Source organism: Hippoglossus stenolepis, chromosome 4, assembly GCF_022539355.2.
Source record: "Hippoglossus stenolepis isolate QCI-W04-F060 chromosome 4, HSTE1.2, whole genome shotgun sequence".
NCBI lineage: Eukaryota > Metazoa > Chordata > Actinopteri > Pleuronectiformes > Pleuronectidae > Hippoglossus > Hippoglossus stenolepis.
Window position 1 is genome coordinate 5,677,973 of NC_061486.1, and position 21,695 is coordinate 5,699,667.

The 21,695-nt window shown below is 42.5% G+C and overlaps 1 protein-coding gene across 1 annotated transcript in view; it reads left to right on the forward strand.

The window, feature by feature from the left end:
* The first annotated feature begins 13,245 nt into the window (after nt 1–13,245).
* The window catches only part of LOC118106125 (protocadherin-16-like), an 81,577-nt gene continuing 73,127 nt past the window's right edge, over nt 13,246–21,695 (forward strand). Inside the window, exons 1-2 of the mRNA XM_035154399.2 lie at nt 13,246–13,604; nt 19,056–20,876. Coding sequence (XP_035010290.2) covers nt 19,077–20,876 — 1,800 coding nt within the window. The 5' untranslated portion in view covers nt 13,246–13,604; nt 19,056–19,076. The remainder of the gene's footprint in view (nt 13,605–19,055; nt 20,877–21,695) is intronic.

Below are 21,695 nucleotides of genomic sequence, written 5' to 3' on the forward strand. Positions count from 1 at the left end.
CTTTAACTTCGTGTATATCTCTTCCTCAGCTTTTCCCCTGCAGTGCGAGCCTGCAGCCGTCTTATAAGACTCGCAGGCCCCCGACAACATCAGTGCCCTTGTCGTGCATTTGTCTTTAAGTCTGGAAGTAGATGATAGCGGAAGTGTTGTGCTTGCCGCTACTTGTGTCGTCTCTTTGACATAAGTCTGTCCCGCAGCTGCCTGGTGGTCTTCAAAGAGACATAATGTGGAGCCATGCCTGCACCCAAAGGCCTTTAAATCTCGCAGGACGGTCACCTGTCAGAAGAGGTCACTGCGGCACTGAATCTTGGCCTCATTACCTGTGAGATCCTCTACTCTAAAGACCGTAGATCTATGCAGAGCTGTAAGAGAGGGTACATGAGGAGTTCAACTGCTTTTCTTGTGCATCCGTCAGCAGATGTGGAGCAGCAGCTCTTAATGACAGTGATATATCTCTGTGGGCACATGATGTTTTAATTATCAATGAATCTAATTTATTTGAGGCCACAAGGAAAATTTACATCTGAACGTGAGTCATTCTTTCTCAATTACTTTAGAAATGTTTTTTTTTCTTTCCACCTTAATTGAAATTTCCTGATGTATGAGGTACAAATGTCAAGATACAATCGTTTTTCATGGTAAACTAACATATAGCTCCCATTTTCTTTGATTACATTTAATTAAAAAATAACAGAAAAGAAAATACCTGGCTCTACATGTTGTGTGTAACATTTTCCATATGAAAGCATATACCACTTTAAGAACCACCGGCCAGGCTTTATTTTTATTACTTGCTTTAATGGCGATGGATGTTAATACAGTATGTGGGTCTGCACTGTGGTAGCAAGGTTGGGAAGCTGGTCTGGGATTCAACTAAGTGTTTCTTGGCAGGTTCTTTGGGCAGAACCAACCAGGAACAGACCACACAGGAGACTCAGAGGATTGTGTCCTGAGGAAGCTGGTTGGGATAAATGTATGTCTCCACCAAGGTTAAAAAACTCTGAAGTGGATTAATAGATAAGAAGCCTTGTCTTGATCTTTTGAAATAATTGGGCAATACATTTTAATGTGTATAAGTTTTATTTTCTCTATCTTTTCCCATTGAGTATCTCTTCATTGACGTGCATTGATTGATTGAAGTTATTTATTGATAAAGAGCACTGCACATAACAAACTGAAAACATCCGAGAGGATAAAAACACAACCAAAAGCCCAGAGGCTCATTTCCTCTAGAATAACACTTAAAACACCACAAGATAGAAAACAAAACAAGACAGCAAAAGACGATACAGCAGCGTATAAATAGCAGAACGTGGGGTAGCTATAACAGTATTATATTTCTTTGGTCGTATACAAGTTAAATAAAAATATAATTTAAATATACTTCTGGATACTTTGTAACCACTTCTAAAGCAGCTTTGACTGGACTCAGTGGAAGCTGTGGACAGATTATATCACTGTACTGCTTCACTGTGGAGAAATGTATTTTGGAGCATTAAGCCGTTGAATTGAAAAGATGTGACATTTGCCAAGCGACCACTTGTTAAAGGTTCAGTGTGTAGAATTTAGTGACATCTAGTGGTGAAGTTGCATGTTGCAGCTGAACACCCCTCACCTCACCATCCCCTTCCAAACACGACAGAGAACCTGTGGAAACCTTCAGTTTTCATAATAACTCACAAGGTGTTTAATTTGTCCAGTCTGGGCTACTGTAAAAAATATGGCAGCCTCGGTAAAGAGGACCTGCTCCTGATGTAAATATAAAGTATTTAAATATAAAGGACTCATTCTAGGAATCTAGTAGCTTTGAAAGTCTCAGGAAAAACATAGTTTCTAACAATTTGAAACACTAAATATAAATGATTCTTTTATTTCTTACCATCAACCAGTTAAGCTTCGTGCAGGATCATGTGATTGTTGATTTTTATTTGTTTTTAAGGTGTGATGCTAATCTGATGTACCAGGAGATGGCAATGTAATCAAGATGAGCTCTCATACTTACATGTAGAAGTTCCTCACTATGAGTGTTTGAACCTCAGATGCTGCTTTTAAGTTATTCATATGTATAATAGAAAAAAAATAAAGGCCCCAGTATACGACCCTGTGGGACTAAAAGGGTCCCATTCATGTCTTTAATGTCCACGTGAAAGAGTTCAACGCTGAGATTCAAAGTTAATCAAGTATTTGCTGAGCGTCAAGTTTTGCACCAGCTTTCATATGATTTGGAAAACGTGGTGTTTGACTTTGCTGACACGCAGAAGCCACGCGCTGCCCCCCCACCCCCGTGCATCTTGAGCTTCCCCCGCCCAACTTTGATCACACAATTACTGTATCCCCGACGACAGCATTTGTTAATTATTTGGCAACAGGCGTTGGCTCTCGGTTCCTGAGCCGATGAGTCAGAGAGCAGAAGAAAAAGACGCTTCAGGAAGAGGATCTGAGTTCAGAAACCTCAGGGAACCATCAAAGGCTGGAAGGAGGATGTGGTTATTTACTACATCTGACATTATAAAATAATTTCTTTCGCCATTAAAATGATTACACCGTTATATTTATCTGTAATTTCTGATGTGAGACCGGGCCTAGGTATTTTTAGTTGTGGGCTCGGCAGCTGGTTTATAGAGTGCTACTGATTATAGTGCTTGTGCAAACCAAAGCACATGTGGCTCAGTATCATAGCAGCTCGCTGAAGAACATCTGTGCATGACTAACTCTGAAACATGACATACTGATGTCGGATCTTCCCATGGGCCGTTTATACATTAGATTTACTCGCCCTCACCTTTATCCTCCATTCCTCCCATTGAATGTGCTCTGGGGCTCTGTGGCGTTGCTCTTTAGCTTTGTTCCTAAACTCCTGACAAGCATTTATCATGTTGCCTGGGACCGGCTTATTTTACACAACAGGCCGCGTTGCATGCAATCGCGGTTTCTCACTCTGATGATTTAAAGTCGTGGGTCATAACTGACCAGCTGTCCGGACTTCAGAAAATGGCTGTTACATGGTCACAGCTGCGTATTATTGCCCTTTCATGTCACACTATTCCTGAGATTCTCACAGTATAAATACAAGATTCCTGCAGCCAACAGCTGAGCCAACGTGAAGGACAGGCCTTTAGAACTCGAAGCCGTTTCCCCCCCAAGGACAAACACAACAGAGACATCGAAGACCATAGAGACGATTTTTATAGTATTTATCAAACACTTTAGTATCATTAATAATCACTCAAGATCCCCGCCTGATGTTCTTATGCATTTAGTTGAATATTAATGCTCAGTATATATTTATGTTTGATTTTGCAATGCTCTCTGATGGAGTAAAACTACTTTGATTTAATTATCAAAGATAATTGGAGGCGTATTTTCATTGCAATTCTTTGTGAAGTCTTTTATGAAACTATTCTATCGTAAGTTTGAAGGATTTTATTTTAACATATGGGACAAATATATATCTCTGAGTGTGGAATTTGCATCACTGAGAATTTGTGAATGCTAAAGGACACACACACACACACACACACACACACACACACACACACACACACACACACACACACACACACACACACACACACACACACACACACACACACACACACACAAAGCGAGTGGGTTGGACCAGAGGATGTTGACCCTTCCAGGCTGGAGAGAGTTCAGAAAACCTCGAGGATGATTTCAGTTCCTTCAGTCCAACACGTTTCAAATGGATTCGGTTACTCTCCCTCATCAGTGCTGATGAGGGATTAGCTCTGTTACTTAATCGTTAAAAAAGATGCATTTCCAGCTGCACTTCAGCTCTTTTCCTTGATTCCTGCTTGTGTTTCTGCTAATAACTGGATGATGGTGACTACAGTGCTTTCTTCTTTGTGCACCTGGAAGTTAAACTGTGGATGATATGCACCGTATATAAAGTTATTCATGGTCATGGGGCGACTGTGGCTCAGAGGGTCCAGCAGGTTGTCCAGTTACCACATTGTTGGTGGTTTGATTCCCAGCATTCCAAATTGTCCTTGTGGAAGATTGGGCAATATACTGAGTCTCTGGCTGTGGCTGTGTGTGTGAATCATGTGTGATAGACAAAGCAGAGCATATTATAGTGTTATGGATAAAGATGTATGTGAATGGGTGAATGTGGCTGAGTAAATAAATCCCCTATGTACAGTATTCTGTACAAGTTCTGAGGCAACATTTTTTCTGAATTGCAATCCTATGAAATAATAACGGTATCATAGTGTTTTCCATGTGCCTTTGATTCATTTTTTCTTTCTCGAATCTTCAGTAACATAAATAAAAGATGGGAAGACGATGTGTAAATCTATATTTTTGGCTTTGTGCTCCTCCTTCATGAAGCTGTTCTGTGTTTGTGTCTCCATAAGGAACTGTTTACCCTCCATAACTATTCAGCCCTGTTTCTTGTTATGTAAATGTTTGCTCGTGAGCACGACCATATGGATCACGTGACCCTTATTGGACAGCGTGTTGGTGATTCCATTCCTTCCCCCCCAAAAAATACATAACTGGCAAATTCACATTCTTTGCACATGTGTGTCTATTTGAGGCCGCAACTGCAGCACAAAGCAAATAAATCCTATTGATATCTTCAACGAGGAAACTGCTCTTGGATCGTCAACGCAGCGGCATTGCTCAAAGGAACCTTGGCAACCTCTGGTTCATATGGAGCATAATGAGACTGACACTTCTTTTGGCCACTGTGTGCATCAGGTCTGTTTTCCCACATGGACCTGATTTAAGGAGGTGAACCGCATACGGACACTCATCATTTTCTTCTTTTTCCCTGTTAACTCAAGCGTGGACGTGTGGACGACATGGCTACAAATCTTTATGAACTTTCCTGTAGTGATTATTGTTTGTCATGCATGCTGATATTGATTGACAAGAAATTGTGAAATCATCTTTTTTAAGGAGGCTACAGGAGTATAATTCATCGGCGATAAGAGGGTGTGGGTCATTTATGTTTCCTGTGGAACCAACTGAACGTTTCACATCTGCCAAAGTAAATGATCACAGCAACGGACTCACGGGCGGAGAAAAATACTTTCCACTGTTATATATTATTTCAGTTTATCCTGTCACTCCGTATGTGTGATGTTTTGAATGAACCCTTTTTATTTTAGTAACACTGGCTGTGATCTGCTCGTGTGGCAACAGAGTGCGAGCTCAGTGAGGACATGAAGGAATTCGCCGAGGTTGATACGTGCTGACCCTGATGCTGATTGTTCATTTCAGTGCCAAAGCTCATTGCTATGGTGTGACTCAAAACTCAAAAAGTATAGAGTCAAAAGTTTCTCAAGTGACAGCATTGTGAAGTGGTGGAGTAATGGGATTAGAGAGGGTTTTTTTTCTTCTTTTACTCCTCAAAGAAATGTTTGCTTGAACAATTTAATTGTTTTGGGAATTCCCGGGCATCCCTCTCAATGCGGCGCATTCCTTTCCCCAACAGCATAATGCATTCCTGGAGACTCGCCGTGATCTCCATCAGAATAAGTTAGACTCCCTACAATGTCTGAGGAATGTCGTCCTGCAGGAGAACGACATGTTGGACGACGTGATTGATAGCGTATTAATCAGAAAGCATTCACATGTGGAGAGCCACCGAATGGTTTTGATTTTTGCTGAAGTGGGTGTCATTGTTAAGAGCCAGACGGCTGTTAACTGGGTAAGAGCCCGGAGCAGATCTCAACCTGCATAGTGGTTCCAAGCAATGACTTTTTTAAAGGAGAATGTAAGATAAGATATAGAAAAAATATGAAGCTTGTTCACAAACCGGGGATGTTCAGTTGTTACGGCAGCAGGCAGGTCAGAATGAGGTAGACAAGAGAATACAAATATTAAAAAGGAAAGGTAATAGAATAAACATAAAAAATCAAATACAAAATGCTGAGTTTGTACCTTATAAACACTTTTCACTGTAGTAAGCACATTAATGTCATCATCATTCATTTATCTAAAACCTCTGGAGACACATTGAGGTGGAACCCTCATATCCAATGGTGCCGAAGTACAATACAAATAATACATGGTTATACCAATTAGAATATGTTAAAAAATTATTTAAAGTGACAATTTTAACATTTTTATGTTTAGGTATGATACAAAATTTTAAATAAGACCATTAGCTAAATTAAAAGCAGTGACAGTTACAAATACTTTGGTTTTTAAGTAATGGAATCACTGAGCTTTCACGTTAAATAGCAGGAGCCAGGTTTAATACCCAAATCACGTCAGAGCCGCGTCTTCCAGCTGAAGAAATCCTTTTTGCTGACATGCTGAATTATTGTCATGCTTTTTTAGCAGAGTTCAGTTCCAGTCTTCCACTTACAAGAGGAACTCTCCACTAAACGGCTTCTGGGAAAATGCCAGTGGTGTTAATTATTGTTGTTCTTCTTTGTGTTGTCAAAAATATCAGATGTCAATTATTTTCTCACTGACTGCATTAGTTTGTACGATCCTGTTTTGTCTGTCCAATTAGCCAAATTTCGGGGGAGCCAGGAAAAGCAAAGGCACCTCATCTCAATCTTGTTATGCTGACTATGTGCCTCTTCTTGCAGATTTTGTTTGTTATTCAGCATCTTGCATCCCTGAAATCTTTCAGACTCCAGTAAAGTGGAACCACAATTCCATTTTCCAATCCTGAAGACAAACAGATGAAATCCTGTAATGCAAAGGACACATCACTGCACCCGCAGTCTGAGGGGGGGGGTTTAAAGCAGCCCCTGCAAATCTTTTTCTCCCAACAAGGGTCATTTGAGTTTGTATAACATTCTCTGAGGGCCATATTAAAAGACACTTTCTAATGTGATGGCTGGAACTGCTTCTCTTTGGCCAGGTGTCTGATGTCAGATGGTAGTGATGATGACGCTACTCGCAGCTGGTTATTAAGGTTTTGGTCTGTTGGTCTTTAGAGGGATGAGTTGTTACAAGAGCAAGTTTTGAGATCAGAGATGTAAACTTCAGTGCACGTCTCCTCAGAATGAGAGAATCCTCAAGACGATTATCTCGAGCAGAGGGAGGTTGTTGCACTCTGAGCTCGTCAGGCACATCAGCTGGTGCCTTATGAAACGTTTCTGAAACGTCTTCCTTGATGCCTGAAGGAGTTTTGCTAACTTATCATTATATGTAGGCCACAAACAGTTGTTCTGTTGAGTAGGAAAAATGAACGCAACAGCTTTTCAGGGGCAACAAGGCAAATACGTTTTCTGAGTGAGGTTTCAGCTTCTTATTAGCTGGCTCACTGCAAAACATAATGTTGATTAAACATAATATTGTCTCCTGTTGAAAACAAACTCTGCAGCCAATCGTTAATTTTATCCAAGAGCATCTGTCTTTGCAACTCATCCAGTTTGGCTGCATGTTCACCTGTGACGACGCTCGTGACCAGCCTCTTTCCTCACTGAGGGAACATCCCAGCAAACTTTCTCACTAACTTGTCTTTTACTTCATCAAATAAAAACAATCGTATCGTAACAGCTATGTGTGTGTTTAACCCTGACAGGCAAACAGCCAGGAGGTAACACCCTGACGGACATGTTATTCTACTGTTTCATGCTATTCTACTGTTTCATGTTATTTACTTTAATGCAGAAATTGTATGGCTGAAAACACCCTACTCCTGGGCAAAGAGACATAAAACGTAACATTTAGCGGTTTTACTTTCAGTATTTTTTAGTAATTGCAGTGTAAAAGTACCCATTTGTTTATATGTACATATATCTCTGATTTGTGTCTCCACAGGATGTGAAGTCCTCCACGTGTGACCCATTGAATTAAAAAGACACACTATCAAAAACGACAAATACAGCGTCGAGAGCCTCTCGCTGTTAAAGGTTGTTTTTCCTTAATTGGCTCATGTATATGCAAAATATAGTAAAAACAATGGTGTTTCAGGCAACTTGTAACAGAAGCACAATATTATATCATTGTTAATCAGACTTTTTTAGCATTTGTAAGCCACACAACCATGTGCAGAGAAGTCAGGGTCATTTATGTTGTTTATATATAAACAACATAAATAAAACAACATAAGTTTATATATAAATATATATATATATAAAGAGTAGTTTTGGAGTATGCTGGGTTCACAGGTTTGACCCAGTTTGACCCATAAATATTTGTCCCTTTCATGTTTTAAATGCATCCGCAGGCAAAATATAAGAGATATCGGACATGGAGCACAGCAAACTTTTAGCTTTATAGTCTGTTAATCTACTTTAAGTCTGTGTCCGAGAATTCAGTGACCGTCATCATCATAATCATCATCATCATAATCATCATCATCAGCTGTACTTACTCACTTTATACCACCATGGTAGTTTGCATACTTTTCCACCACCAATAAACAGAAGTGGTTATATCACATTGTTTGATATTAAAATGACTGTGATTCCAGGGTCCAATAAGATTTAAGATATATATATTTTTTTGTATCCCTCTTTACATGAAAGATTTATTGTTGTAATTTCTGGTCACAGGAAGCCGTGGTGACACTAAACAGGAATCTACAAAAGGTCTTTTACATCATGATTAACCAGAACATGACAAAGAGCTGGTAGTCACAGAAGTTTTCTTGACCAAATGAAAACCACATGTGTGCAATATTTCATATCTTTGGTCAGAACCTTGCAGCATTCGTCTATACACATACAATAGTGCATGGAGGTACATCAGTGTGCTTTAAACCAGTGGAAAACAAAGTTGTCTATAACTTAATTCTTACAAAGTGAGTAAAATAACCTCTGAGCTCGTCCCATTCACAGTTTTTAAAGGTAACGTTCATCCAGCCAAAGATCATATTTCCTCAAATGAACAGGATCTGGAGGAAATGGTTCACTGGTGCTTCTGGTTTGTGTTTTGTCTCAGTGAAAGTACAAGAGACTCGAGCTCAAGCTCCACCCAACCCCCCCCCCAAGACTTAAAAACATTACCGGTCCATTGGGTTTTGATGAGGCTGCAGAAATGTGTTCTTTTCAGACACAAACTGAGCCAGCACCTTAACACTTTGACAGAATGAACAAATGTGAGAAATAAAATGTACGCTTTATTGGCTGAGGAAAAACTTGAATCTTTTTATTGGGTTTGTCTATTGTCTAATATAATTTTTTTTAAATGATTTAAATAAGTGATTTAGAGGAAGAATATTCTCTTATTTTTTCTTAGTAAGGTAGAGAACTTACAATATTATAGATAAACAACTCGACTGTGAATAAAAAAAACTCCCAAGTTTTAAACCTTGTGCTCAAGTTTAATAATTTTTGTTATTTCCTTTATTAACTTGATGAATACAGATACATTAATGAAAACATCTCACTCTGTGTTGTAAATCAGCACAAAGCTGGTGAGCTCCTGCTCTGCTTATGTATCCTTGCTTTCCATGTCTTTGATAAAATTCAGATTCTGGTTCATGCATGTTGTAAAAAAATTAACATTTAGAGATCTTCTCTTTTGTTACCTGAAGGCAAACTTGCAAAACCTTGTGAGTGTAGCGAACATGACTCAGACTTCAGTGATCTCTGGGTCAACCGTTGTACACGGCAAAATAGAAATCGAGAAAAAAAGATCTCGAGAAAATAACAAGTTTGCAACCTCGCAACACAAAGAATTAGAAGGAAGACGTAGGAACAGCTGAATCATATTTAGCTTTGCTCTATTAATAATGCATGTGATGGCTCAATAATTATGGACCTCATTGACTGTTGTGCCAAGCTGAGCTCTTAATGTCTTTCAGAAAGCATGGATCACATATTTATCTTTATTTTATGACACTGTGTGTATCAGCTTGTGTGCTCTATTGTTCTGGTTGATATGAATTCTTCTGGTAAAATTGGCTCGTCACACACTTAACTTTAATCTCGATTAAACTCGATCTGTTTATTATTTCTAACGTGGACGTCCAGCGAGGCCGGAGGAGCCAAGCTGTGCGGTTTCCCCCGCTAATCCATGTCAAATGTCACTAAAATAGCCATCACAGAGAAATCACCCAGACCACAGCCCTGTGATGTGGAGAGCATCCGACCTCAAAGTAGAATTGCAGATTTATCGACCATCACAGCACCTTGTTTTTTTTAATTCTTTTATTCTTTTATTTTATTCCGGATTCACAGGAGGAGTCAAGATGCTTTCAACCGGCAGAGAGCAGCCTGGACTGGGTAAAATTAATGTGAATTATGTTTTAAGATGTAAAGAGTAAAAAATAAAAAAAAGCAAGTTGTACTTTTCTATGGGACGAAAGGACAGATGCCAAATAAGCAACAGATGCTCCTCTGATGTTCTGATGCAGTTGATCCACAGAACAATAACACGCTCGCTGTTGTTTTTGCCGTCAACGAATGCATCAGGTTGACATTTTTAAATTTAGCTTTGGTGCATCTCTCCATCTTTCTTCATTTATCACCATCAGGAGAAAAAGTGAAGGGATTTTGAGCAGGATATTTGACAATCCATTGTCTTGTCAACAGACTGTGTTTTTTTATGTATTTGCTAAAAAATACAAATTAAAAAACTAAATAAAAGTTGCAATATAAAATGCATCTTGATAAGGCAGATTATTTATGTGTTTTGCTAAACAAAAAAACGGTGACAGATTATGGCTCTAAGACACGACTTGAGTCCCAGTGATATGAGAAAATAAAAAATCTTGTTTTCTATACAACCCTGTTTTACATCTTTGTGCACTGACTTTCATTAGATGACTCATTTCTGTTTCACGCAATCTACAAACATGTAACTCTGTTCAGTCGCCCTCGCACACTTTGCACTGGCAGCTATCTTGTGCATGAAGAACATGATACTAATAACAACTGAGCATTTCAAGGTACCAAGGCTGCTCTACAGAGGTGGGGGAGGAGAATAAATCAAACCAACCAAGGACAGAAGATAGAAGCAGAAATGCTAGAACTATGTCAAAAGCCTTTTTTTAAAAAATTGTTTTTTAAAGAGTTGAGAGATGGGACTTTTCAGATCTTACTGTGGGTTTTCTGGGGGATAGTGAACAGACCTAGATCTGAGGACTGTAGGTTCCAGGATGGAGTATAAGGGTGGAGGAGGTCAGACAGGTACTGGGGGGCCCGGGCGTAGGTGCGGAGGGGGAAGATGGGATAGGGTGGAGGTGATGTACTGCTCGTTTCATGATGGCGTGGATGAGTGTCTCTACCACGGAGTCAGCGAGTGATGAACGGAGTCTATAATTAGTTTGTATGGATATATTACATATTACAACCAGGCACAGTGCAATCATAATCTATAATGTCTGTCTCCTAGTTTCACCAGAGGCATTAAAACAGTTACGGTTCAGATATTACATTCGATCTGTATGATTGTCCCAGTAGAGGTTGAGCTGTCGGCTATTCTGACGACGTGAGAAAAAAAAGTGTCATCTGATTTTGTGTGTCCGTGTGGTGTGAGGTCTGTATGTGTGTGGCATGTGTGTGTGTGGGTGTGTGTGTGGGTGCATGTGTGTGTGTGTGTTTGCCTCATCTGCTCTGCTGTCACAGTAATAATGAGTAGCTGCCAGCACTGGATCTCATTCCACTTGATGATACAGCCGTTCACAGAGTGTGGAGACATATCTAGGTTACGCGGAGAAGAGGAAAAAAAAAAAAGGTTTAGCCAGCGAAAATGTTGAACTGTGGCGGCGGATGACTGACCAATCAACTTTTACCCCCCCAAAAAGTTTGAATTCACTGATTCAGCACAAACAGAATCACACAGCTACATCAGTACTCTGCCAACTGACTGCTACACACTGACAGTATTTGTCTCATGGGATTCTATCACATTCTGTTTTTATGCCTCCATTGAGGTGACAGCCAGGGGCCGGAGGGGATTTTATTTCCAGGTTGTCCGGTGTCCGTCCGTGCTGTTGTGAACACAATATGTCAAGAATGCCTTGAGGGAATTTCTTCAAATTTGGCAAAAATGTTCACTTGGACTCTCGGACGAACCGATCCGATTTTTGTGGTCAGAGGTCAAGGTTTTGTGAACATCCCAGCAACACCTCGAGGAAATTTCTCCGTTCACTAACTGAGTAGATTTTGATGGTCGATGGTCAAAGGTCATGGTCACGCTGACGTCATGAACGTAATATATCAGGAACACAGTGTCAGCACAGTGATACCTTACAGAAATACACTATATAGCTTTTATTAAATTCAAATGAGTCTGGAAAAAAAATGGATGTAGACTGGAACTGCATTGGTTAGAGGAGGCACAACCACAGGGCGGTAATTCTAATTGAAATATAATTCTATATTTAACAAAATAAATCCTGTAACGGTAACTGCAAAAGCAAAATGATTAGTTGCATTAATTCACCACACTTAAATAAATAAAAATATCAACACAGCAGATCCTCTTTATTTGGTCTTTATTCTCTTTATTTGTTTATTTGCTCTTTGTTCTTAAAGCTAATTGAAAAGGGTTTTATAACTTTCATAACTTAACAGGGGAGTGAATCAGGGTCACAGCTCCAGCACCGTCGGACCTGAGCTCCTCTCGGTCGCTGAATGGAGGATTTATGCTTCTTTAAAGAGTAATAAAATGTGAGGGAACAGTTTGGGGCTATTGTCTCGATGACAAATCACCTCAGGAGGTTTCTTGTCTCCCGAACATCTAAAGGCAAACACTGTCTGTGTGATAGCTGGGCTTGCTGGTGAGGCTGAGGTTTTGGTGTAGGCGGACATGATGTGAGCCTGTGGCCCCCCCGAGAGATACAAGTAGAGAGTGTTGATGTCAACTGTTTATTTATACCTCTCTTATTAGAGAAGCTCAATTGTAACGAAATGTAATCATTTTAATTTGTTGGATCGATAGATGGATAGATAGATAGATAGATAGATAGATAGATAGATAGATAGATAGATAGATAGATAGATAGATAGATAGATAGATAGATAGATAGAGCCTCACTTCAGCCACTTTAAAACCCCTTTATTTTGGGGTTTCCAGAATATTCAGCCCTGTGATAATTCAAGTAAAAACCAGTGCATGTTAAATCCTGCTGCTGATCTACACTTCCCTCTCGTGTAGGAGGGTGGCACCAGAGTTCAGCAGTACCGTGCATGTGCTGGGTCTGTGCAGTGTGCGTGTCTCCTGGTGGCCGCAGCAGCAGCAGCAGCAGCAGCAGCAGCAGGAGCAGCAGTGTGAGAGGAGAGAGGAGGTCGAACTCCGTCACGTGTTGAATAAATTAGATTTGGAGAAGGGGGGACGTCCAGCTCCGCTCGGCCTCCTCACTCTGTTGGGTTTCAGCAGCACGCGACGGTGCGTCTCCGAGCAGACAGACACAACTGTGCGATGAGCCGATGAGCCGATAGCTGGAAGAAGAAGAAGAAGAAGAGGAAGAAGAAGAAGAAGAGGAGGAAAAGTTTTGACAAGTTTGTGCTTTTTTTACTTCTAATCGCTTCGCCTGGAGAGAGAACTCAATAGGAAGGAAACTAATTGGGTCCCACCGGAGTAATCTCCACAGACACCGGCGGAGGATACCAGCTTCTTCTTTGAAAAGAACAAACCTTGACATGGATGTAACTTCCACGTTGGGCTTCACAGGGGAATACTGAGGAGAGCCCGGTTTGTCCTGTGCAACACAGATGAATGTGAGTATCTATCCCAGCAGGACGCACGTCTCCTCACTCCACAAGGAACCAATGTTCATCACTGCAGTTTATCCACGATCTCCCTCCTTCCATTTCTCTACTCTTTACAACTCCCTCTGATCCAGTGTCTGCAGCAGATACGTTGTAGTGCATGTGAAACTCACACCAGGTTCTTTTCTCTTTTCGTGCACATGCAGATTCATTGAATGGTGCAACTTTGCAAATGACTTATTCGGCCGTTTTAAAAACATCGTGCAGAGTTCAGTCAAAGAACCAAACGGACGCACAGCGGTCCAGTTTCTACACGATTCAGTACCTCAGGTTAATGTTAGTGCACAGCTGTCGCCTTTAATGTCTTAACACGCAAAACTCTCCGTAAGGATATCACCGGTTTGTGCAGTTAAATACTCGTGTAAGACATATTCGTGTTTTTTCTAAGTACCATTACGCACAAGCACCTTTCCTGCTTTACGCACGGACTTTACGCAGCAGCCAAATATTCTAACCGCATGTGTCATGTGTCACTTCTTTTAAGCCCCTCTGAGACATTCCTCTCAAATTGGTCAACCTCTGGAGTTATTGTATTGTGGTGCCGCCGCCGCCGCTGCGCCTTTCTGTCTGTGTCTGCCTCATCACACATCGCACAGACCGAACGATCACCCGCACGTCGCGCACTTAACGATGCTGCTCGCTGACCGTGAATAGGTGTTCCTTTCCCTCAATTAATTAATTAATTAATTAAGTCGCCCCTGGGTTCCGTCACCGCGCACTTCTGGTTGTGAATGTGATGGTTGCCATGGTGCCGCTGCGTAATTACGCCGCCTCTCTCTCTGACTTTTTCTTTAGACACAACACGGGGCGCAGGCTCCTCCTTTTTTTTTCTCTCTCCCCCCACCAGTCATCAGTTTGAGGAGAACTGCTCTTGTGCAACTTCTACTTAGAAGATGTTCATTCACATTGTTGCTATGGACTCTAATACTCGTTATTACAGCGACATGAGGCAAATGGAGAAGATCATCCATACTTTAAGATGTTAAAAGTGTTTGTGCCCCCATCCATCCAGTTATCCATCCTTAAATCCCTCATATCCATGTCTACACTTGCTTCATTTCAGGGCAATTTTAACAATGGTTGCCACTTTCTCTGTTAAAGCATCTCAGCTTTCAAGGATTATTCTCACTCATTCTTTTTTCCACTCTCTGGGTTGAGTTAAGATGTGAAATTCACAGAGAGAAAACAAAAAAAACAAACAACGCAGCACTGATGGATACAAACTCAAATTCGGGCCACCCCAGCTTTTATGAGAATCCAAGGATTATGTCATAAACCCTCGGCGCAGTGCATGAAGTAATCATTTCACTGGTCTTGTCTTTTGTAGCCTGCATATGCTGTTGATGAAGCTCGTGTTCCCGACTCCTAAAAAGGCTTGAGAAACACAAGATATGTTTCTCCGAGGAAAGCCACACTAGCACCAGCACAAGAAAAGAGTTTTCTTGTTGCCTTGCATTTCTGGAATCGTCTTGGCTGCAGTTTTACTCATCTTTTTGTAGCGTCATCATCAGCCGAGACAAACTCTGTCAACGGCGCTGGAAGCAGGACTTTTGTGGACACCCTTAAAATCTTTTTTATAATCCCAATCCCTCCCGGTCCTCTTCAGAAAAATGCATTCAACTTTTAGTACAATAGTATTTGGTGAACTTTGACCTCAGCTCTAGTAATGTTGCGCAAACACTCCCTGCACCCCTGCTACTGTAACTCTGTGCAAATGTGTTTTTCATGATGCAACCGCTTGTACTGCAAACGCAATATCAGACGGTGTCATCTTCAAAGACTTAAGGTGTATTTCTTTTATCTGGAACATCTTACGCAAACAGCTGGACTAACCCATGCTGTTCTTGTTGTGGGAAAGAGATCATCCCTCTTGTCACAGATCCTCAGCAGCCCCGAGCTCGCCGTGAAAAAGTAGCCAGTGTGTTTTCCCAATATCGTGTTTGTTATGGCCGGGGATCGCGTGCGTATCTGAGGCCTGTGATGGCTTTTCCTGGCCCTCGCACATGCCCTGGGACCACAGTTTCAAAGACTAATGCAGAGCACAGAAACGTGGCACTAGTGAGAGGCAATAGTCTGGCAAACATTCAGAGCCTTTTTTCGTTTGCTTTGTGCTAAGCCTGTCATCCTCATGTCCAGTCGATCTGCAGTTTTGTCTGTGGTTTCCATTATGGCTCCACTGAGCCTCAGGCAGCCTGGCATGTTTTTGAAACCGCAGAAGTTTTCTTTGAGTTAACTGGAATCATGACGTGGAATTAGAAGCTGGTTTTTACGTCGTCTGTCACTACAGTCGTCCCTCTTGGTCGGTTGGGGGGGGGAATGTGTTGGTTGTGTTAATTAAAGCTGATTTACAACATTTGGGGTCAGGTTTGTGATGATTTAACCTACTTGTGTAGATTCTCTGGTTAGCACCACATTAAATCTGCATTCAACTTTCTCAAACATTGTGTAATTGTTGTTTAAGATATTAGCTGAAGATAACTGACATGACTTGGCCTGTGGTATGAATAGCAAATCAACTATATTAATTGTGATGTTAAACAGTTTCTCTTACTCTGCACTGTTTAAAAACTATATTTGCATTTCAGTAGAGGTTTTGTAATGTGGGTTTTGGCTCACAGGCGGAGGCAGCAGTGTTTATTCAGATGTATTGTCTATTGTTTTGTTTTTTTTCCAAACCAAAGGCCAGCTCGTCTTCATAATGCAAAAGAGACAAATATTACTTCCACAGGAAAAAAAACCAGCAAAAAGCAAACATATTCTCAACGATTATGAAAAGTGGTTACGGCACATTTTGCCAAACATGATGGAGACCACAGCGGGGAGGTAGAAATGTGCCCGCGATGTTCCCAGCACTCACTGCTGCCATGGATTTTTATGCTGATTCCAGTCATGCTAGCAAAGTGCCCAGAATGATATCCATTGTATTCAAACAGAGGTTTCATTCTGCATGTAAATCCTACAAACCTTGGATTTGGTCGGTTGACTTGGTTCAGAGGATTCAAAAAGAAAGTGGGTCAAGCCACGGTGCCTGCTAACAATGAGGCGCACTTGAGGTGTTATACACGTGTGTTCTGGTGTGAGAAGAGGGGGGAAACCTCAAGGATGCATTTGAAGTTCAAATAAAAGATACCGGACCGTCCTCGGGGAAAGCACACGGGGGTTAATCCTCCAGCACTTACATCATCTTAGCAAAACTCTCCACCAGTGTTTAACTACCAGTGGGAGGGACTCGCCATGATCTGGGACAATGATGCAAGGAAAACATCTGAATCCAAGCCACAATGGAATTGGCTTACTAAATACAACAGCTTTCAACCATCAGCGGCTATTCTGAACAGTTTTTTTCCCCCCACATTGCTTTCCCTGAAGCCCCATATGCACGAATAGGTTGTTGCCTTTTATATCCCAACTACTTACTGGCCTCTAACTCGCAGACATGAAACTCTCGGTGATAGATCCCAGAGTGTAGTCGCAGTGTTTGTTATATATTTAGCGAGCGTCTTAGCTTTTGAAAGTGCATAAACTTCTCTTTAAGCTTCCAGCCGAAACTTTTTTAAAAACCATATGTCCCTCTCAACCTGATATTGTGCAATTAGCCTCGCCGAGTGTGTCTGCTACATCCATTAGTTCTCTGCGGCTCTGCAGAGGTCCTCCGCTGCAGCTCAACCAGAGAATGCATTATTTCAGTTGTGGCATTTGGACTCAGGTTCTGGCCTTGAAAGTGATTCTTCTCAGCTTCGTAAAAAGTGCACCCCTGGTGTTACAGAAAAAATAATTTAAATACTGAGGCTAGGAAGTTTTCAGGCTGTCAATGATGTGCTTATATGTTTTAGTGAACAGCAGCACTCAAAGAGCAACACAACATATGGCATGGAAGGGTGACTTTGTAGTGCCTGGCTTTATGGGCCTGTCGTTTGCGATTATTAGGGCCTCTGTGGAAGTAATAAGACTCGGGCAGGAATTCAGCACATTGATCCAGGGTTTATTTTTTCCCCCCTAACTGTTGAAGAATGAACCAGGATTTGAAGATATGTTAACAACACTTAATTCAAAACTAGCAATGCTCCAGAGAGTTTCTCACACCGAGCTGAATTCAAAGCAATTTATGAGATTTAAAGTCAGGATCTTTCGGCGTTGCGCAGACTGCAATGAGCTCTGGAGTCTTGTGCGCTGATGGCCCGCGTCCAGCAGACCTCAATTACAACGCGGCAAAGCCAGAAACGGGGAGAGAGGTAGACTGCGTGGAGCCCTTCAACTACCGCCGCACAGCTCCGTCACTCAAACACACTGTCACCGCCGCGGCCCGAGACGGATCGCCACACTGCGTTCGGAGGCACATGGGAGACATTTAGAGCACACGCACACTTGCCTCCGCACGGATACACACATGTTTTGTGGACGTGAACGTTCTCATGCAGGTATCGGTTCAACCACTGGGGGGAGCCTCGCAGAGCTCTCACTAAAAAAAAACTTTCTAACAGTACAATGTGCTTCTGTATTTACTCTGAATTAAAGTTAATTACAAGTCGCAGTAGTAATGAATCACATTAAAACACTAGACGGGAACCACAGACAATTGGAAGCCTTCAGTGAATGAAAACGACACAATCATTTGATGTGTGCCAGACACTTGGTGGTTTTGGATTATTCTGCAGATGGTGACAGTGTTGTTGAACAAGTTCCACATTGCTCCGCAGTGTCTCTCCCTCTGCAGTGGTGTCTTTCCGTTGCCAGAGGGTTCCTGTTGTTTGTGCAAGGAATTCTAACACCCTCGCTCCTATTAAATATCAATATTTGGATTTGATTTAACACTCACAACTCTTTAATTCTCACCAGTACTGGCAGATAGAGATGTTTTCTTGGGGATGGTTAAATATTTTAAATGGTTCCTGGAGAAGTGTTTGAAAACTGCTCATTCCATCAGAGCTAAATGCGGTAACAGCACATAAATATTAAATCCAGGACTCCACCTCCCAGACTTTCATCGGAGTGCAACTGCCACGGTGAGCGCACCGGGTAGGCTGACAAAAGTGATTCCTGCACCTTTATAATTGGAATCGAATCTCATCAGTCAAAGGCTCCCTGTCTGGGGCGGAACGCTGCAGCCTGTGGTTTTGATGTTTCTTTAGCAAAGGAGAGCTTTCTGGTATGTAGCAGGAACAAGGTGTTGACTTATTAGGTGAACTAAGAAGTGTAGGAAAAAAGTTATACGCAGGGCCTATTGTATGTTCTGCGGTTGGGAAGAGAGCCCATAAAACATATGGGAAAGTATTTAGGGCATATACTTATTTTTTCTTAAACTAACTTACCCTGTACACAGAAATAATACACCTTTTCACATTTTCTGCTGTTGTCAGGTTTTGACATTGCTCAGCTTTTTCCTCTTCTGTGTGTTTCCAGGTTTAAAAAGGCGGAGGCAAAATGAAGACAGCTGCCAAGGGTTTTGGGAAGTCTATTATGGCCCCTTCGCATCGTGAGGGTTGGTGGAATACGTGGATAGTGCTCATGGTGTACGTGGCCTTGGAGCTTGTAACGGTCCATTCATCCGTGGTCCTCGGGACCCTTGAGCTACAGCTGGACGAGGAGCAACCAGCGGGCACAATCGTCGGGGACATCAGCGCCGGTCTTCCTCCTGGCATCACAGCCTCCATGTTCTTCATTTCAGACCACGAGGGAACAGGCGTGGGCAGTGATTTGGACATCGATGAGAGCACAGGCATTATTAAAACCGCCAAAGTCCTTGACCGGGAACTGAGGGACAGGTACAACTTTATTGCCGTCACCATGACAGGCGTGACCGTGGAGGTGACCATCAAGGTGAATGACATAAACGACCACGCTCCAACTTTCTCAAGAAAACAGACAACGTTTAAAATCCCTGAGCAGACGGCCATTGGGACGAGGTTTTCTCTTGAGCCCGCTGTAGATGCTGATAAAGGCCAGTTGACGACGCAGGGTTACCTTATCAAAGACGGAAATGTTGGCCAGGCCTTCACCTTGGAGACCAGGAGGGGCAGCAATGAGGTTCTCTATCTGGACTTGGTGGTCAACGCCGTTCTAGACAGAGAGAAAAGATCCACCTACACTCTATCCTTGGAGGCGTTTGATGGCGGCTCCCCTAAAAGGACGGATCAGATGACCTTAGATATTACTGTACAAGACATTAACGACAACGCTCCTGTTTTTAACCAGAGCCGCTACCTTGCTATAATATCTGAGAACCTCCAACCAGGAAGCAACATCCTGCAGGTGTTCGCCACAGACGCTGATGAAGGGGACAACGGGATGGTGCTGTACGAAATCAACAGGAGACAAAGCGACCCCGACCGCTACTTTGTCATCGACCCTCGCACCGGTGTCATCACGCTCAGCAAGCCGCTGGACTTTGAGATGCGGCGAGTCCACGAGCTGGTGGTCCAGGCGCAAGACAACTCCACCCATCCGGAGGTGACCAACGCCTTCGTCACCATCCACGTCAGAGACTACAATGACAACCAGCCCACCATGACCATCATCTTTCTCAGCGAGGACGGGTCTCCCAGAATCTCAGAAGGAGCACAACCGGGCCAGTACGTCGCCAGGATCTCCGTCACCGACCCGGACTACGGAGAGTACGCCAACGTCAATGTGTCGCTGGAGGGAGGAGATGGAAAGTTTGCCCTGACCACGAAGGATAGTATCATCTATCTGATTTGCGTGGACAAGATTCTGGACCGAGAGGAGAGGGACACCTATGAGCTGAGGGTGATGGCGACGGACTCGGGCACGCCTCCTCTCAGGGCCGAGTCCTCCTTCATCATCCAGGTGACCGACGTCAACGACAACCCTCCTCTGTTCGACCAGCCGGTGTACAGACAGGTCATCCCCGAGGTGGTGTTTCCGGGGAGCTTTGTGTTACAGGTGACGGCCAGAGACAAAGACCAGGGGCCGAACGGGGACATTAGCTACAGCATCCTGCAAGGCCAAGGTGCTTATTCCAACTGGTTCAGTATAGACCCCGTTACAGGGATTATTACCACTCTCTCCCAGCTGGATTATGAAAAGAACCCCAATCCCAGTATAACTGTGGTAGCCAGTGACAGAGGGAAGCCGCCCCTGTCCTCCACTGCTGTGGTCAACATTGTGCTTCAGGATATAAATGACAACGAGCCTGTTTTTGAGAGGAACGTCTACAATGTCTCCATCAAGGAAAGCACACTTCCAGGGACCTGCATTCTCGAGGTAAGACCTTTTTCTTTCCCATTTATTTCATTCACAGTTTGCGAATTGGTCGATTCTGTAAACACACTCCCACACTTTGACACCGAGCTCATGCAAGAGTTTGAACTCGGCTCAGGGGCAATTGTGAAGAGCATAATAAATGGAAATTTATTAGATAAATAGCAGAGGAATTTGTCCGACTTTGCCGATTCCTTTCATTCCTCTATGACGAGTAATTTAAACGGTGAAGTTATTTAAATTGGACGGCTTTAGAGGAGATTTACCTGTGTTTTTAGGCCAAGATGATCCCCTCGTTGGCTGTCCTGCCTTTCACCTCTCAAAAGGTTTCCAGGGTAACAGAGGCAGTGCAAAGTCCTCTGTCAGCCGAGGCACAAAGGCCTTTTTCACATATTCGACGGCAGAGACAAATTCGGGGCTTTATCCAAAGAAATAGATGTCACTTCACTCTCAAAAGGCACCTTAATTAGGCTAGTTGAGCGTGAGAAAAAATGGCCACAGACGACAGGATGAATTAAAGTTCAGGCAAATTACAGCACCCGCTGTGACTGCGGGCCTTTTTCATTAAAACGTATTGTTTTGTCAAGTCGTTTTTTTTGGCCGTCGTATTAAGAAGACATCAGTTAAGTCATTAAGTAATTTCTTTTCAGTTCACTTCAGTGTTATTTGTAAAGTGCCAAATCACAACATACGAGTCAGAGAGGCTTTTTCATTATTCTGGCCAATACAGAGGTCCATACAAGCTCTTATTCCACAAGCGTCTGCAGTAGTATTGCATGGATCAAGGAGTGCTTTTCACACAGAGGGCCCGGCAGACAGGAT